Source organism: Astatotilapia calliptera, chromosome 5 (assembly GCF_964374335.1).
Source record: "Astatotilapia calliptera chromosome 5, fAstCal68.1, whole genome shotgun sequence".
Classification (NCBI taxonomy): domain Eukaryota; kingdom Metazoa; phylum Chordata; class Actinopteri; order Cichliformes; family Cichlidae; genus Astatotilapia; species Astatotilapia calliptera.
This window is the reverse complement of record NC_137426.1, coordinates 23,265,201-23,282,438: the sequence shown is the minus strand read 5'-3', so window position 1 is coordinate 23,282,438 and position 17,238 is coordinate 23,265,201. Positions and strand designations below refer to the sequence as shown.

General features: G+C 39.4%; 2 protein-coding genes across 2 annotated transcripts; one reads left to right on the top strand and one right to left on the bottom strand.

Annotated features, from left to right (window-relative positions):
- On the top strand, positions 1–6,911 carry LOC113022648 (cathepsin Z). The gene is made up of 6 exons (XM_026168265.2): positions 1–298; positions 2,851–3,014; positions 3,155–3,334; positions 3,744–3,894; positions 5,776–5,938; positions 6,134–6,911. Exons 1-6 carry the CDS (start codon positions 171–173, stop codon positions 6,257–6,259), a joined length of 912 nt encoding a protein of 303 aa, XP_026024050.2. The 5' UTR covers positions 1–170; the 3' UTR covers positions 6,260–6,911.
- Positions 6,912–8,452: 1,541 nt separating this feature from the next.
- nelfcd (negative elongation factor complex member C/D) lies at positions 8,453–15,102 on the bottom strand. Its single transcript, XM_026168236.2, has 15 exons — positions 14,880–15,102; positions 13,252–13,364; positions 13,058–13,167; positions 12,848–12,957; positions 12,652–12,759; positions 11,619–11,771; positions 11,349–11,479; positions 11,063–11,228; positions 10,838–10,972; positions 10,616–10,755; positions 9,752–9,866; positions 9,571–9,666; positions 9,326–9,466; positions 8,911–9,040; positions 8,453–8,797 (listed from the first exon to the last, which is right to left on the bottom strand). Exons 1-15 carry the CDS (start codon positions 14,934–14,936, stop codon positions 8,763–8,765), a joined length of 1,740 nt encoding a protein of 579 aa, XP_026024021.1. The 5' UTR covers positions 14,937–15,102; the 3' UTR covers positions 8,453–8,762.
- Between the last annotated feature and the right edge of the window lie 2,136 nt (positions 15,103–17,238).

Genomic DNA, 17,238 nt, shown 5'->3' with positions numbered 1-17,238 from the left:
GTAAATCACGTGGGCTTTCGTAGTTGGGGTCATGTGACTAGTATCGGCACCGGTTAATCTTTACTGCATGCATCCACCCAACTCACTCTCAGGTTATTTATGCAGCGGACTAAAACTCTAGAAGTGAGTATCTTCTGGTCCCGTAACTAAAGCACTGCTCGGTGTCAGAGATGGCTCTCAAAGCCGCGGTTCTTGTGCTGTTTTCGGCCGTGCTGACTGAGGTGTCGGCTGGAGTATTTTTTAAGCAGAAGGAGCCGTGCTATGTCCCCTCACCGAAGAGAGGCGGCTTTGGACTGCGGTAAGTTCAACAAAAGCTTATGTCGCTTTTTTACATAAAGCATAGCAAGTAGTTTAAACTATAAAGAGAAGCGGGTTTAAGTATCTAAGTAACTAACCGAGGCTCGCGACAGCCGTCTGTTAGCTAAACTGGCTATTGTAAATAACCTTAACTAAGAAGTTATTTATTCTTTAATAGATTTATATGAATAAATAATTCAATATAAAAGAATTAAATAAGCCGTACACAGATGTACTGGAAGTCAAAATCAGACCGTTTAAATCCCTTGTTTTATTTGCTTTGTTTTTGGAATGTGTAACAAAAGAAAAAAAACCTGTTTTCTCGGTCGGTACAAGTCACGGGATTTGGCGGATCCGTTTTTGCGGAAGTTCCCTGCAGCTCAACCATCAGCCCCCAAAGACTCATTTAGATTCAAAAACAGCTGCTAAACAGCCAGGAGTTCAGAAATAACAACGTGTCGTTCCCAAATCTCCGTCAGAACAAATATTAAATACAAGGCGTCTTTATGTGCAATCTGCGCTTCTATGTGAAATAAAAACAATAAAATTGAGAGCTATTTAGTTTGAACTTGAACTGATTTGTGCCATATTTCTGAAACCAGTGCAAAAATAGATATTCAGTATGTTAAAGAAGGATTTGCAGTGCTTTGCAAACTCTCAAACTTCCCCTCGTGTCTTTATATTTTGCTTCCAAGGAGCCAGACTTGCCTTGTAATTTTTTTAATGTGATCTTTAAAGTAGTTCTTCAGGCTCTCTAAAGGTCTTCGCAGCTTTTCTTTGGACATTGTCTGTTTTTTCTCTCCTTTTTAGTCTAGTCATTGTATCTGACCTGACCAAGGGATTAACCAGTGTTGTGTCTACAAATAAAGAACCATTTTTCCTAGCATAAGTACAATTATTTGTTCCAATTTCTTCTGTTAAATCTATGAAACACACAGTGAGAGATATAAAATAGTATTTTTTTTTTCTTCAACAAGCTGTGCTATTGGCTGGAAAGTTGGCATATGACAGCATGTAGTGTAGGGCTGCCACGATTAGTCGACTAGTCACGATTACATCGACTATTAAAATCGTCGACGACTAATTTAATAGTCGACGCGTCGTTTGAAGCTTTGTAAGATCACAAAAGAAGCAGGAATAAGTAGTAGAATTTAAGAGTGTAATAACGGACTGAAACAGAAGATGGCAGTACTAGATGTAGAAGGATGCCAGCTGCCGTTAAACCCCGAAGAAGAAGCTGTGTCCCAGAATTCATAGCACAGCCCAGCACGGCTGTGCTCAGTTTCCAACAATGGCGGCAGCTAGTTAGTTTCTTATTATTCTTTCTGGGTCACACAATCAACGTTTAACATATTTTCAGGCGAGAATGTAGCTGTGTAAACTTCAAAAGCGCTCCGACGTTTTCAGAGACGTCTGTTATCCACTAGCTCGATAGCTAGCCGGGGGCAAGGCTCACTAGAGCCCGTGAGAGCACCGGACTCCCGGCAAATCGTTTTCAAACCCACCGCCGTCTTTCGCTACTCAGGTTAAACATGATATTTGAGTCACTTAGATAACTTTTTTTTATTGTTTGGCTTTTTTTCAGTATTTTATTTGTTCTTGAGTAAATCGGTTTGGCTGAGATTAAAGTTATAGTTTTTACACAGTTGAATAAACGTCAAGCAGACAGCTGATTATCAGAAGTGTGAGATGCTGGAGAATATACTCTGGTGTCCTGTTATATTTTAGATAGCAAGGAGTTTATTAAACTCCACCGAGACAATCTGCTGATTTCAATAAAATTTAATAAACTATCATCTTGACTTTATTTTTAGTTAGGATATACCTTAAACACTTAAAGCTGTAAGCTAATGATAGTTATATAAGAGCACATGCATGCTGGTGCAATAAGCTGTAGGTTTTACGTCCAATGACTAATCGCAAAAATAATCGGTGACTAGTCGACTATCAAAATAATCGTTTGTGGCAGCCCTAATGTAGTGTAGTGTGTCCTTAAAAATTAAGGAAACTGGAAAAATAGAGGAACAATGAAAATGTTGCAGGGCTTAAAAAACTTTCTGCAGCAGATAAACAATGTCCTTAAAATAGTGAAAAAAAGACCTGAGACACAAGACCCGAAAGATAAGTTAGAACTGTGCAAACCTTGTTTTTGCTTAATATACTGTATTTCAATAAAGTACTGCACCAATTTCCCATTTTCTGAGCAAAATCTAAAGAAATGAGGGGTGGCTCATTTTGTATGTTACCGGTATTACATTTGTGTAATACCAGTAATATGTGTAATCTATATGGTATGGACTGACAGAGCACACGATATCTGTGTATTCTTCTCAATACTGCAGCTGTAATGTGAGGTTTTGCACATCAGACTAGTGAGAAGGACAATTCTTTTGCATCTTGTATCAAGACTTTAAAAGTTATTTTTTTAAAGAGAGGAACTGAAACAGAAGAGCAAGAAGATTTTCAAACAGACTTTATATGTTGTAGCGGGGACATCAAACTTAAACATCAGACTGATCCAGTAACTGTGTGCAATGACACGTATGTTCACAGGACCGCACCTCGTCCTCACGAGTATTTGAAGATTTCTGATCTGCCGAAGTCGTGGGACTGGAGGAACATCAATGGCACCAACTACGTCAGCACTACTCGCAACCAGCACATTCCCCAGTACTGTGGGTCCTGCTGGGCACATGGCAGCACCAGTGCGATGGCAGGTATGACTCAGCAAAGCTTAACTATGTCACATTGTACATGACTATGACACAGGTGTGCTTTCACTTCTTCTTTCCATAGAAGGGACATTGATGAACAGAAAGTAATGGCTGCTACTTATTTCTTATTTGCATTAAATCAGATCGAATCAACATTAAGCGGAAAGGAGCGTGGCCATCTGCCTACCTGTCTGTCCAGAATGTGATCGACTGCGGTAATGCCGGCTCGTGCCACGGAGGAGACCACACTGGGGTTTGGGAATATGCTAACAATCACGGGATCCCAGATGAGACCTGTAATAACTACCAGGCTAAAGACCAGGGTAAGACTTTCACAGTGTACACAGTGACCAGAGTGATGATCATATGCTTCAACATCATATGTTTACTCAGTGCTAATCTAAGAGGCCCTGTTTTGGCTCAGGACACTCCTGCAAGATAGATGAATGCTGTTCTGATAACCTAGGGGAATATGATTATTGACGTTAAAAGGTTTTTACACAGTGTAGGCTAAAATGCACAGGATTTACTGTATTTCACCACATGTGCAAGAGTAGACAGACTCTTTCAAATATGCAACAACTAAGATTAGTAAATATATTTAAAGGACTTCATCAGAATTTGTTAGAAGAAAATACATTTGTGTTTTTAAGGTCAAAATGTTCCCCTGGCTGGCTGCTGCATGTCCCTGTGAGGCTGAGCCATGTATGTTCTGTTTCTCTCTCTCTAAAGATTGCAATAAATTCAACCAATGTGGCACCTGCACCACTTTTGGAGTGTGCAATATTGTGAGTAACTACACCCTGTGGAAGGTGGGAGATTACGGATCCGTCAGTGGGAGAGAGAAGATGATGGCAGAGATTTACGCGCATGGGCCGATCAGGTTTGCAGCTTTTTCATACGTTTATAAAATAGTCCATTCTGGTTGCTTTGTTTTACTTGATAATTCAATCTTAATAATAAAGCAGATATCCCAAACCAACATAGGACACTAGTTAGAATCCTGATTTCCACCCTAAACCTTTTCCTGTCATTCCATACTTTCCTTTCTAATAATTGCTAAAAAGGCAAAAAGAAATCTCTAAAAAATAATTTTGTTCTAGCAAAGTGAATTTTAAAATATTTATAACAATGTAGATTTGAAAAAAGCTATGCAGTACTACAAATTTTGGTATCTGTCCAATACCAAGTAACTAGAAGTGCAGTATTGCCACTACTGTTACCGATTCTTTCAAACTATAAAGGCAGCTTATGTAGGGGAGAGCAGTGTGTCATGATTTATGAGAAAAATTGTCATCGATATACAAATTCTGTAAACATGAAATCGCTGATTTAATAATTAATTTGTTCTTTGGGCCAACTTTCATTTGTTTAAATGTGGTACAGGCTATAAATAAATAGACGTGACAGTCGAGACAAAGTACATGTTTGAGGTATCATTTTTTCAATTCCCAAAAATATATATATTTAAAACAATGAAGCGGGCTACATATTGAATGGATCATAACACACAAGTATTGATGTGATAGCAACACTAGCACCGGTATCTATAAAAATTAATATTTGGATCGATCCACCCGCAGATTTTTAAAAGAATCAAAAGTATGACTCATGTGACATTTCTCCCTTTCAAGGTTTGGTTCCATTATCCACTCAGTTTCCACTCAACAAAATGTACTCACATTTTGTTAAAAATACAGTATATGATTGTGATGACAATAAGCACATGATGCACGAGAGTTTGTAGTGTGATCGGGTACTAAATATGGTGCAGCTAGAATACTCCTACTTCCTCTTGTCTCGTTTCTGTTAGTTGAAATCTGAGGTGTGAAGCTGTTGGAGCTACATAAAGATTATACTGAAACCGTTTGTCTCTGGGTTGAGCTTCAGTAGGACAGAAGTGTAGTTTTATATACCGCCTTCAATTGCAGTGAAAGTGAATTGTCATTTGTGGCATTATAGGCACATGTCAAACTTAAACCTCAGAGGGCAAATCCTCATTATTTGCAGATTATAAAGTGATTGCAATGACAGATGAGAGTATTTGTAGTTCTTAGGTTTTAATAAGCATCCAATTTTATTGACATTTCCCAGTCATTGAGTTGTCATGTTGAGATTTTTGGAAATGTGTAAAAACCCAATGAAAGGCATAGTGTTTCGCTTTTACACAAGGATTTTTGTGAGCAAAGTATATATTTGTGCTTCACTTACTGAATTGTGTGATGGCAGCTAGTTGAGTTTTTGTTGAAGGTTTGATTGTAAGAGTGGGCCTTGTATTATTTATTACTAGCAAATGTACCAATATATACGATTGTGGGAATCGCATAAAATAGTTGAATGCGAAATATAGATATAGTTTCATCAAGGTCGGTCTGCTCGTCTAGGGGGTGATGGGGAACGTACTGTACATACATAAGCTACAATCATTATAGTGTGATGTTAGTAAAGTGTATTTGCCTGTCCCTGGCAGTTTGACAACCCTGACCCATTTTGACTCTGTTTAGAAGGTGGTGGGTTGAGCAGCTTTTGTAGTTTCTTTGAATCATGTTTCTGTCTTGGAAATAAATGTTTATTAAATTCTATCTGCAGTCAAGAAGATCTGTGGTTTAAAGTAGCTTCTCTAGGCTTCATCATTTCAGCATCCAATCATCTGCTGCTGAAATGTTGTCAGTGCAGCAGAGCATTAAACTCATCAGTGACTGCTGCAACTTTTAAGCAGAAAGAGGAAGTAACCTGTGGTATTTAATGATTTTTAATTTCTTAGCTGCGGGATTATGGCCACAGATAAGCTGGATGCGTACACTGGAGGTCTCTACTCTGAGTACCAGGAGGAGGCCTTCATCAACCACATCGTGTCAGTGGCAGGATGGGGAGTGGAAGACGATGTCGAATACTGGATCGTACGCAACTCTTGGGGAGAGCCATGGGTGAGTCGATGCCAGATAGCTAATGAAATGTCCTCTCGTTGCTGTTTAATTTGCAGCCGGTTTTAACAAATCAAATGCATTTTCGCGGTCACAAATACAAGAATATTATTTCATTTGAGAAAGAAATCCTGTATCTGATTTCTTAAAAGAATGACTTTCTTATTTAAGTCTTGGCTTCTTTATTTTTGCCTTCAGGGTGAAAAGGGCTGGCTCAGGATCGTGACCAGTGCCTACAAGGGAGGAAGTGGCAGTAAGTACAACCTGGCAGTAGAGGAGGACTGCATGTACGGAGACCCAATCGTACCCAAGGACTACCTCTAGAGGAGCCCAGTGTCAGATTGTGGGCAGACACTCCGATGCCTTCCAAAGAAAAGCTTTTTGTGTTTTAATGTTAAGAAGGGAATAAGTTCAGGTTTGTCTTTTTTTTTTTTTTAAACCTAAATCATTATCAGGGTCTTCCAGCTGAATATCAAACTGTTTATGCCGATTCAAACTGTCTGATTACCACAGAGAGGTGTGCAGGCTGTTTTACAGATTTAAACTTTTAAAGGGTTTTATCAGAAAGAAGAATGATGCAAGTTTTTGTTCTGCAGAAAAATTCAGGCCATGCAACAGTCATCACAGTAAATAAAGAGGGTTTTTTGTAACCTACAGTATTGAGACAGCATAGGAAAAGCTTTTAGTTTTAATTTGTAAATTCACAGTGATTCAGCCAAAGAACACAACTATCACACTTTCTGCTGCACTGCTCTGATGCCGAATGTTTGCAGTGTGTGGCGTTACTGCTACTGAAAATGTTGCACTACACAGGGATGAATGCAAAAACTGAAATAAACATACTTTGTGTGCCTTTGTGTGCAGTTTGAGTCAAATATAGATTCTTGTAATTTGTTTTATGATGAACACTTTGTACCCAAAATATTTCATTGTGACAATTTGTTTTCAAACTGTACCAATAAACACTTCATCTGTCCTTTGAGTTAGAATGTTTCATAGAAACCTCTCAGGCTTTTCTATTTTACCATCCACTGTCTTTACTTTAATACACACGTCATTAATTGATGTCAGTCAGGTGGAGATGATTTCCTCCAATACACAGTGATGATCTTTGGAAGATGCAGTTTGCCCAGTACATTTCAGAGGCTTCTGAAGTTTACTGAAAGAAGCTTTTTGCAAAATAAGCAGTCTTCATACCAGCAGATACACAAAAGGAGAAAAGGCACAGAAAGGTAAAAACAAGTTTTCTATTAGTTAATTCAAATCAGTTCCATTTTATTTGTATAGTATCGAATCACTGTCGCCTCACGGCCCTTTATACCATCACCTGATTGAGTTTTCTCGTTTACAGAGAAAGCCAAACAATCGGGTGATTCCTTATGAGGAAGCACGTGGCGACAGTGGGAAGGAAAAACTATCAGGTGGCTCGGCCTGGGTAAAGCTAGAGAGAGTGTAGGACCTGAGAGCAGAAATTAAAGTGAGTGGAAAATTCAGACTGAAAAGCAGATCTTGCATTTTCTATTAATGTGACAGACCTGCAAAGAATGAACTACATACCAACTGTAAATCAAGAGCCTGTGCAGGTGAAATGCACAGCCCGGTGAAGGCCTTTATCAGGAAGTTGCAGTTTCCTTCAAGCCATCTGAAGAGCAACATTCTTACACGCCAGCAGGGAAGATGTTGCTTCTCTTTGAACCCATGTTCATTTGTGAACACATTTTTAGTGATAAAGATTAACAGATACAGATCCTCTCTCAGTGGTGATTGCCTGTCTGCTGGTGTAGTCAGGTGTTTCAATACACCTGACTACACAGGTGCTGCTTCTCCTAAAGGAACACTTCCTCTACCATTTGTCATTGTTAGCCAATGGTAAGTATTTAGATAACTACAGAAGTGACATTTTTACAATTCTTAAGACAGTAAGGAGTGCAGAAAGGCTGTCAGCATACACAAAAGAATAAAAGAAAGCTAGAACTAAATATGTTTTAAAGAGGTCTAATTTGCATCGTTAAACAGTCATTGGTTCACTAGGACTTAGCAGGGGACCACAGATGCTAATGACCCCTAGCTTTAAAAAGAGGGAGAGGTCACAATACACCGAATGGGAAAAATAAAAAAAATGTATTTAAATGTCTTACACAACCAGCTTCAAAGGCTTTGGTGATGTATTTTTGAGATTGTGAGTTCACTACCTCCAGTACTGTTTGCCTTGCAATTAGTATTTTAAATTTCTTAAATCTGCATCTGAGAAATATCTCGTATCATTAAAAGACGAAAGAAAACTATGAAAATTATAAGAACTAACCTGAAATCGTCAAAGTCAGCCTGGAAACAAACCGAAAACAAAAACTTCAAATAAAAGTGGTGTGTAATCACCTGCTTCAATTAAATATGCGGCTTTTGAGGTTTACAGATCTCCATATTAAAACAAACTCTCATGCAAATAAAATGCATGAGAGGGAGCCGATTATATTTACGCAGTCTGAGACTGTATGAAAAACAAAAACAGAAACAAGCAACATTTTAAAGTTTATTTTAAAAGAGCTCAGACCAACATAAAATATAGAAAATCAAATATACAGGTAAAAAAAAGCAACGTTCAGCTGCATCGTCAGATAAATCTGGGTCATTACTTTCACACCACTCAGCCAGCTCAGCGACAGTCACATCTGCTTTCATGTTTCCTTAACAGAAACTAATTTCCACTTCACTTTGCCAAAATGAAAAATCCACCTCCAAGCTATGTGCTTCAGCCACAAGCACCTGCTTATCAGATAATAGATCTTCCACCTCCTTTACGTCTCCCTTTTTGGGTGTCAATTCCACATCAGTTGATCATGATGAAGTTTGACTTGCAGTGGGCTGAAAAACAATCACCCACGTTAGTGCTTCAGACGGATGAGAGCCCAAAGACTTCCTTTTATTTATTAAAGGAATAATAGACTTTCTATAAACTTTCCTTTCTCGCCACTTACCGATAAACTCAGCAACAGCGTCGTGTTCTCCATCTGTGCGGATCGTTCCTGCGATGCTGTCGTTCTCAAGGATCGGCAAGAAGAGTTGAACAAAGTCCGACGTATAGGGAGGCGCGATCACATCCAGCACCTTTAAGAGAAATATCTCACACTGAGCTCTGTTCACAAAGGTCTGATGTACTGAAACAGTGTCTTATTTCCACATTTACCAATTATAGAGCATCAACTTCAGGTGTTTTATGAAGATTCTAGATCAAATATACCAACTACTCTGGTAAAGACGTCACTATCCAATAACAGGAATGGAAACGGTGAACATTAATCTGTGCAAAGCTGAAATTGAACAAACAACAGGAGAACAGACCTGACAGGAAAGAGTGCACACATAAACCAGATTTCCATAAGCAGCTGTTACCTCAGTGACAAAATATCTAATGAGGGAGATATCTGTGTTGAGTTTCTCCAGACATTTGCGGATGTAGCTGACGACGGGCAGCACGTAGCCACGACTCAGCAGGTGAACCATTCGGTCCAGCAGAGTCTTCTTCAACTCCAACTGGAGGGGGAAATAAAATAAACATGCTGTCAGCTCAGAGCTACAACACACAGGCGTCTGTTAACAAGCTGGAATTAAAAGCATGCGAGGCACACAACGCCCACCTGCTCCATGACGTCCAGCTGAGAGTGCTCGGTCTCAAAGAGCTTGATGAGCAGCTGGAGGACCTGCGGGTGCAGCAGCTGGTGACATGTACAGATCTGTGCAGAGAAAATTTTAATGTTTGAACTTTAAGCTCCGCAAATTAAACACAATTTAATCTTTCATCTTGCAGCAGTGTCGCACCTCATCCAGTAAAGCTAAATGGACGGGGGTGTGGTCTGTTTGCAGCTGGAAGTACCGCGGCTCGGACACCGTCCAGTCCACCCACTTCAGAACTCCCATAGCAACCACTGGAAACCTGAACACACAGACAGTCAGTCAGTGTGGAAGTCTGGCTCTCAAACTCCGGTTTTACTTTAAGTACCAATATTTGAACCCTTCTGTACCGTATATACACAATAGATTCTAATGGTATAAAACTAAATAATCATACATGTAAATAGATTTTTCATTTGCACATTTCTTCTGGTAAATCTTGGAAGCCCATCAGCTCGAGCTCGGCTGTATTCAGGCTTTGAATGATTAACTGAAGATCAACATATTAAAAATGCTGTTGCTTCAAGTTTCCCCTTTGTTTCTTCTTTAACACAATATACTTCCTACTCTTACTACAGACCTTACTCTACAACAATGAAAACATTATGACACACAAATCCGACTGTACGGGTTCTGCTTCAAAATATTGAACTGTTTTCAGTGCCTATGAAAATATCAAAATTAACTGCACAGTCTGGTAACATCACTAGATTTGTTGCTTCAGAAAGAAAAACAGAGGTGAAAGTAACTACGATGGTGCAGTGAGCACTGAAAGAGCTGTATTCTAATAAATAACCTTGTTCATTTTCACTGATTAAAAGTGCATCTTTTCCTGGTAAACGGTGCTTAACAACCATTGCAACATGTCTCAATAACCCTTACACTCCTTTACAAAGATTCACTGCATGATGGGGTTAAGATTAGTGTGTTAGATGATAGAAGAGTCGCATTAGATACGATGAAACCAACTAACCAATATTTCATATTTGAAAGCTCTTGTCAAACACTCACCTGATGCACTGGTACAAAGTGCCGAGCTCAGCAATCAGCTCTGTGGCTCCTTTGTTCTCATTGCAGCACAGGTTGTGCACGGTCTCAATAGCCTTAGAGGTTGACTTCAGCTCATCTTTATTAATGTTCACTCGCTTGTTCTGGAATTGGGATAAAATAAGCATATTTTCATTATTATATGATTTAAATTAACAATGCACACAGCATCATTGTTTTTTGTACCTTTTTCCAGGTCTCCACCACACTGGCAGCATAGGCTAAAATGTGGATGTATTTGTGTTTATGGTCTTGGTTGATCTTCGATCCAGGCTTGAAAAGCGACTGCATAAACAGGTCGAGAAAGGCTGGCACTCTGATCTAAAGACAAGACAGACAAGTGCTTAAATTCAGAGTGCTTTAGTTAGTAAACACTGAACATAAACAGCAGGAAGAATGTTCTGAACTCACCAGTTCGACAGGAGGAGGGTCCATGCTGCTAAACATCTTGAACAGAACTGTTATATCAGCAGGATTCAGGGCTCCTTTGGACAACATGGCGCCGAGAGCCTGGCAGGCTCGAGGGTAGGCTGCCGCTGTACCAAGCGCAAGGGTTATCTGACTGGCATCGTGACCTCTGCAATATAAACCACCTTTATTGCATCGTTTTTATTACTCAAGCTCATCCACAAAACTCTAATCTCACAGTTAATCACATTCGCTTGATCACTTTGACCACATCCGTTGACAACGTTACCTCTCATGTGCAGACTTTTGCACCTCCTGGCCGATCCTGCGGACAGCTGAACCTCCCTGTTCCTCCTGAGCAAGGATGGACATCATTGCCTGGGCAAAGAGGTAGGTGTGCTCGCCGTGACACACCATTTTCTGTTGGAAAGAGTCGGGCGCAGCTCATCAGAGACCATTACTTACAGCACTTTTAAAAAAGTGGCACATAGAGACAAAAAGATACATATTTTACAGATCTTTGATGGTTGACAGAACAGACACGCAAAGTAATCCTCACAGCAAATTCGGGCAGGTTCTTCTCCAGGTTTTCTTCTCCTCCGTCTAGCAGCGTGGCCAAAGATGTTCTCAACACCCGAGAGAAAACTTCCAGCTGTTGGCAGGCTGTGGACACGCTGGTGATCTCGCCCTGGTAACCTGCATCTGAAATGAGCTAAACAAACACAAACACAATACTGAAAAGAAGCAGTGACAGTCCAAGTCATCAAGCTGCAAAAATGTATCAAAAAAATAAGAAAAACGATTCTATTAAGGTGAATTTTCATAATCGTGTGAATTACAATTACAACAATACACTTACTGACCATGTTTTTATGTGCACCTGTTTAGCTGCACATTAACAAAAATAACTAATGAGTCAAACCCATGCAGAGCCAGACTGATTTACTGGCAGGCCTACATTACCTTTTCTGCTGATCTATTGGTATTGGCATTAACTGTTGCATAGTTTGTCCACCAGAGGGCCCTCTGCAACTTCCCTGCTGCCAATACTTACATGGGATCTCACTAAAACAAAATCTAACTGATCTAAGAAGAGTTGGACAGAGCATATACAAATAAATTAAAAAAAACTACACATAAAAAATAAAACACAGATAAATCTGTCTGTGTTTCATGTGTCTGAAAAAAATTAGATGCAAATGTCTCTGAATATCTGATTCTTAAATCGGTCATACAAATCATATCAGTCACATGGCAGATCAGTGTGTGTAGACATGATCAAGGCAACCTGCTAAAGATTAAACGAGCATCAGAATGAGAAAGAAAGTTGATATAAGTGACTTTGAACGTTGCACAGGATCAATGTGGACCAAAATCTGAGGAATTTTCCCAGCATGAAGAATTAAGGCAGTTCTGCTCCAAGCAAAGTGTCCCTAATAATGTGTCCAATGAGTGTAAACCACAATGACAGAACATCAGAAACAAATTTAAAGTTAAAATCTTTAACTTGACTCTTTCTATTGGTTAGTTTGTGTTCATGTCCTAATCTTCAGCACCTGCTGCTCTTACTGTTTCCACAGCTACTACTATACCTTTACAGTGAAGTTGAGCATCAGGCAATCTGGGTGAGCCTCCGCCAGCTTATAGAAGAGATCTCTCCACGTTGTGTGCGCTATCATCTGCTCAAGCCAAGCAGGAGTCTAAAAGGGCAGGAGACTGGTTTCTCAAGGTTTCTCACCACTTTCATTTGTCATATATGTAATTACCCCGGGTGTTTAGAGATCTCACCTCTCCCTCAACGGTGAAGATGGAATCAGCTTTCTGGGGGTCAAAGTGTTTTATCAGAAGACTCTTGAGGTGATTTTCTACTCGTTCTTGGACCTGTGCAGGCTCCACACCTGAATAATTACATTACACATTAATGAAAAGCCATCAGTAAGACAAACTAAAAATAGCTTTCTGACACAACAACAGTAAGACGAGTAGTCTGACAGGTACCCATCTGGATGAGCCACTCAGCCAGCAGATTAACAGTCTGAGCCACGGCAGAGTAATTTTCAGAGAGAAGCTGGATGACATGTTCTGGAGAGCCACCTGCTTGAAAATACCTGCAGAAACAACATGGTTGTTAATCAATAAATGTCTTTTTAACAAAACTTATATTACATTTACATGAGAGTGCAGACACTTACGTTTTGAGGGTGCTGAAGATAGCAGGCTCCATGATGTAATCCCTGCTGGAGAATTTCTCCAGGCAAGCTTCCTGGATTTTCCCATCATTTTCTCCTTCACCGTAACCATCCTCCTGAAATACACAGTGATGCAGATGCTTCTAAAGTGATTCATCTATCTTGGGAATAATAAGTAATACTCTGGTTCTCATTTGCATATAGTGACATATTATGGTGTAGCTACAAGGTAGAGGAGAATCGACAGGTGCTATACAAGATGTTATTATTAGACTGAGCAGGTTTCCTAATAATCATCCAAGTTAAAAGACACGGATATGTAGACATCAGGTTTGTGCTTCAGTTCAGTAACTAAGCAGAAGTTTCGCTTAAAACACACAGCTCTAACAATTTGAGCTTATTTTCTTGTCTCTTCTAGTTGAATACAGGTCTATGTGACTATCACCTTATCCTGATTTACTACTGTTTGAAAAACATGCACACTAAAAACGGAACAAGGTGCCATATTGAAGGCAAACTTAACTTCTACAGTCATAGTTTATATATGAGGACATAATAAAAACCATCCGTTCCTAGAAGTGACAATCACCAGACACTGCACGATGCGTTATCACAATACTTCACTCACGATGTTGATTACACACACAGCTTCTTCTTCTTCAGGGTTTAATGGCAGCTGGCATCCTTGTACATGCAGTGCTACCATCTTCTATTTCAGTCCGTTATTACACTCTTAAATTCTACTACTTATTCTTGCGTCTTTTGGGATCTTACAAAGCTTCAAACAAGCATCGACTATTAAATCAGCCGTCGACGATCTTGATAGTTGACGTAATCGTGACTAGTCGACCAATCGTGGCAGCCCTAACTGGCAGTTTGCTGCTCTGGAGCATTCAGGTGTCTCTGTTCCCCAGAGAACCCATCCCATCAAATTCACCTCAAAGTCAGAGCATGCCATGCTCAGAAAAACTGCAAAAACCCAAGAACTACATCTCAGACTCTACAGACTTCAGTTATCATGTTAAAGGTTAAAGTTCGTGGTGGAGGGCTGATGATTTGGACTCGTTTTGCAGCCACAGGACCTGAGCGTCTTGTAAACATTGAGTCAACTATGAGCTCCTCGGTATACCAAAGTGTTCTAGAGTCAAATGGTCCAACAGCTAAAGCTTGGCCCAAAGTGGGTCAATTTTTATCATGTCCTGATTTACAAAACCTTAGAATTGACACAGGTGCGATTTCTCCTTTGTAACCACGACTGTGTGAACACTATCAAAACAGTCGATTCTGTTTTCTGTTGTTCCAAATCAGAGATAAAATATGTTTTATCAATTTATTTTATCAGATATTTTAGTCAGAAATAAAACAAACTTGAACCTATAGCGAGTTGATCACCAGTTTGTAACATGAACATGAAGCAGCTGTGTCGTTAGTTAGCCTGCAGCTGGCTAACAAAGCCAGAGTTTAGACTATACAATGCATCTTTAGAGTACCGGAAGCACTTGTCTCAGCACATCAGCTCTTGTATTAAAGATAACGAGGGTCTGACAATTAATCATCAGCTGCTGTGACTCCAGCGATGCTAATGCTGGCTAGCTAACCGAGAGCAAAACAGCAACAAGTCGCGATCTCACCATGCTACCCTCCGTGCCTTCCCAGTCTCCGGAACCGCTGTAATATTCCTCGTCCATGGTCACGGGGAAAGCAGGGACGTTGGTAACCGCTGCAATAACACACCTGTTGTATTTAAATCATGCACTGACTCGTTTAACTGCAGAAACCGGGCTGACAGTCAGCTTAGCCAGCAAGCTAACAACAACACAGGAGGAAAATGGCGAGGCTGTAGGCCACGCCCCATTCGTGGGATTTCTCCCTGAGTTTAGACTTTCAGGCTCAAACCGATTGGAGTTTCCTTTGTTTAGTACTTAAAATGGTAAACTTTTGCAAGGAAAACTGGAAAAGGGTGCAGTGATTTATTTAAACTTTAAAAACATAAATGGAAATAACAACATATAAGGGAAAAACTGAGTTTTTGCAATGCTAATGAACTCGAAAGCCACTATTTGGTACAATCACTGGAATCTCAGATGTCTTAGGCAAGCTTTCTCATAATTTTTTAAGTAGTCTTTAGGAATAGTTCTGCAGCCTTCTTGAAGTGCATGGTTCAGGGTTAAGTGGTTTAACAAACAAAAAAAACCCATTCCTTTGAAAATGGTCAGGTAAAAAGAAGACATTCAGAAAGCTTTGCGAAGTATTGCTCAAGAGCACTTAAAAGAAATAAAACAATAGAAACTCTGGCTTCTTGTAAACAAAATATAAAGAAATGAGGCGTGATTAAAATATTTGCATAGTACTGCATGTGACCAATTTATCTTCAGGTAGACCTTTGTAAAAACCAGAGGAATGTTTACTATTTACTTCTTACTAATATAAACTAAGTAGTTCATATAATTAGCACAACTGTTTAAGGCATTTCTGAAGGCACTAAAAGTCCACATATTACATTGTGCACATTATAACCGACAGCAGGACTGTCGAGTAAAATAGCATTAGACCAACAAAAATGATCTCTTAGATTAGTGAAAATATGTTACAGAAGGTGCAGATGGTAAAGCTTTACAGGATGTGAAAATAGTTTCTTTAGATTTGCATGCATGCATTACAGAGGCCTAAACTATTTTAAGTGTGCACTAAGTGAGTCTGTCAAAACTGAGAGTATCCACGTCCTGCCTTGTCTACTTTAGAGAAGAACACAGACTGTCTGGGCTGAGTTACCAGAATTTCTTCTGTAATTTTACACATTTCTTAAAATTTAAGCCCAAAGTGTAGCACTGAAAGATTTCTTTCATTTCCTCCAGCAGAATTTCTATATCATGTGGAAAATGTAGGATATACTGTCAGAATAGTACTTCTTTTTCTTATATTAAACTATTTCAGGGGTTAAATGTGCAGGTAATCGTCTTTACAACAATAGAAAGGAGGGTTTCAGTGGTCTGGCCGGTTTAAGATCAAAGTGGGCTGTATGTGGCCCTTGATAAAAAAAAAAAAAAAAAACTAAAAAAAAAACGAGTTTAACATCCTTGTGAGGTCAGTTCCTTCATCCTAACTATGCAAATTCTCATGACCATTGATCAACAACCACTGATCAAGGCCCACTGATGAAAGGCCATGAGTACCATTCACAGAGAGTTGGGAAATGGACGATGTAATTTATGCCTTTACTTTGACGCCCTCTATTGGTCATATACTACATTGCAGAAATTAGTACTTTGTTTTTAATTCTGAAAGATTGGTTCAGACTCTGCTGAAAACGTGCATAGATCACTCTTTTTATTATAATTCATTCAATAGAATTAATAAATCTGGTGGAGACTCCATCCACATAATGTTCAGTAAGACCACCCGTGATGTATACCTGTTGGCTCAGCCATCGGACTCATGCACAACTCCTCTCCTCTTTGGTCAGCAGCCTTCTTACCTGTATCTTGTGGCATACTGTTCCCTGTACGTTAGCGTTGACCACAAATTAGGGCTATATATAAATTTTTACAAAGTTAGTGTATCTAAACATATGAGCCACAGAGTACAGTATAGACTTTTAAATTACGAACGGTTCAAATAAACAGGATAGCCAACTAAACAACCCTTTATTGGGTTTTAAAAGAATAGTATGTCAAAAGTTGTGCTTGAGAAAGAACAAGTGAATTTCATTTTTGGCTTGCCAGCAGACACTGGAGCCTGTGATAGTGTGTGTGTATGCTGAGCTCTTTCTGCAGTTAATTGAATTTACATGTGAGGAATTATATTAGTGGCAATGAATACCTGTGTCTGTTAAACAATCACAAATAAATGCCCCCCCACTCAAGTTTGTGTTTTCTATTGAATGAAGTATGCTACAAGCTCACAGTTATTAAGCAAAGGAGACGAAATAAATTCTGAAGTCTCCCCAACAGGTTGAAGTGACTGTTTCTGAAGCGATCAGTTTACCTGTGA

Coding starts and splice junctions, on each gene's coding strand:
- nelfcd (XM_026168236.2), bottom strand. CDS start 14,936: ATGGACGAGGAATATTACAGCGGTTCCGGAGACTGGGAAGGCACGGAG. Junction 11,480..11,618: donor AGAACCTGCCCGAATTTGCT/GTGAGGATTACT, acceptor TCTTTCCAACAG/AAAATGGTGTGTCACGGCGA. Junction 9,667..9,751: donor ATTTAGCTTTACTGGATGAG/GTGCGACACTGC, acceptor TTCTCTGCACAG/ATCTGTACATGTCACCAGCT.
- LOC113022648 (XM_026168265.2), top strand. CDS start 171: ATGGCTCTCAAAGCCGCGGTTCTTGTGCTGTTTTCGGCCGTGCTGACT. Junction 299..2,850: donor AGAGGCGGCTTTGGACTGCG/GTAAGTTCAACA, acceptor GTATGTTCACAG/GACCGCACCTCGTCCTCACG. Junction 3,895..5,775: donor TACGCGCATGGGCCGATCAG/GTTTGCAGCTTT, acceptor TTAATTTCTTAG/CTGCGGGATTATGGCCACAG.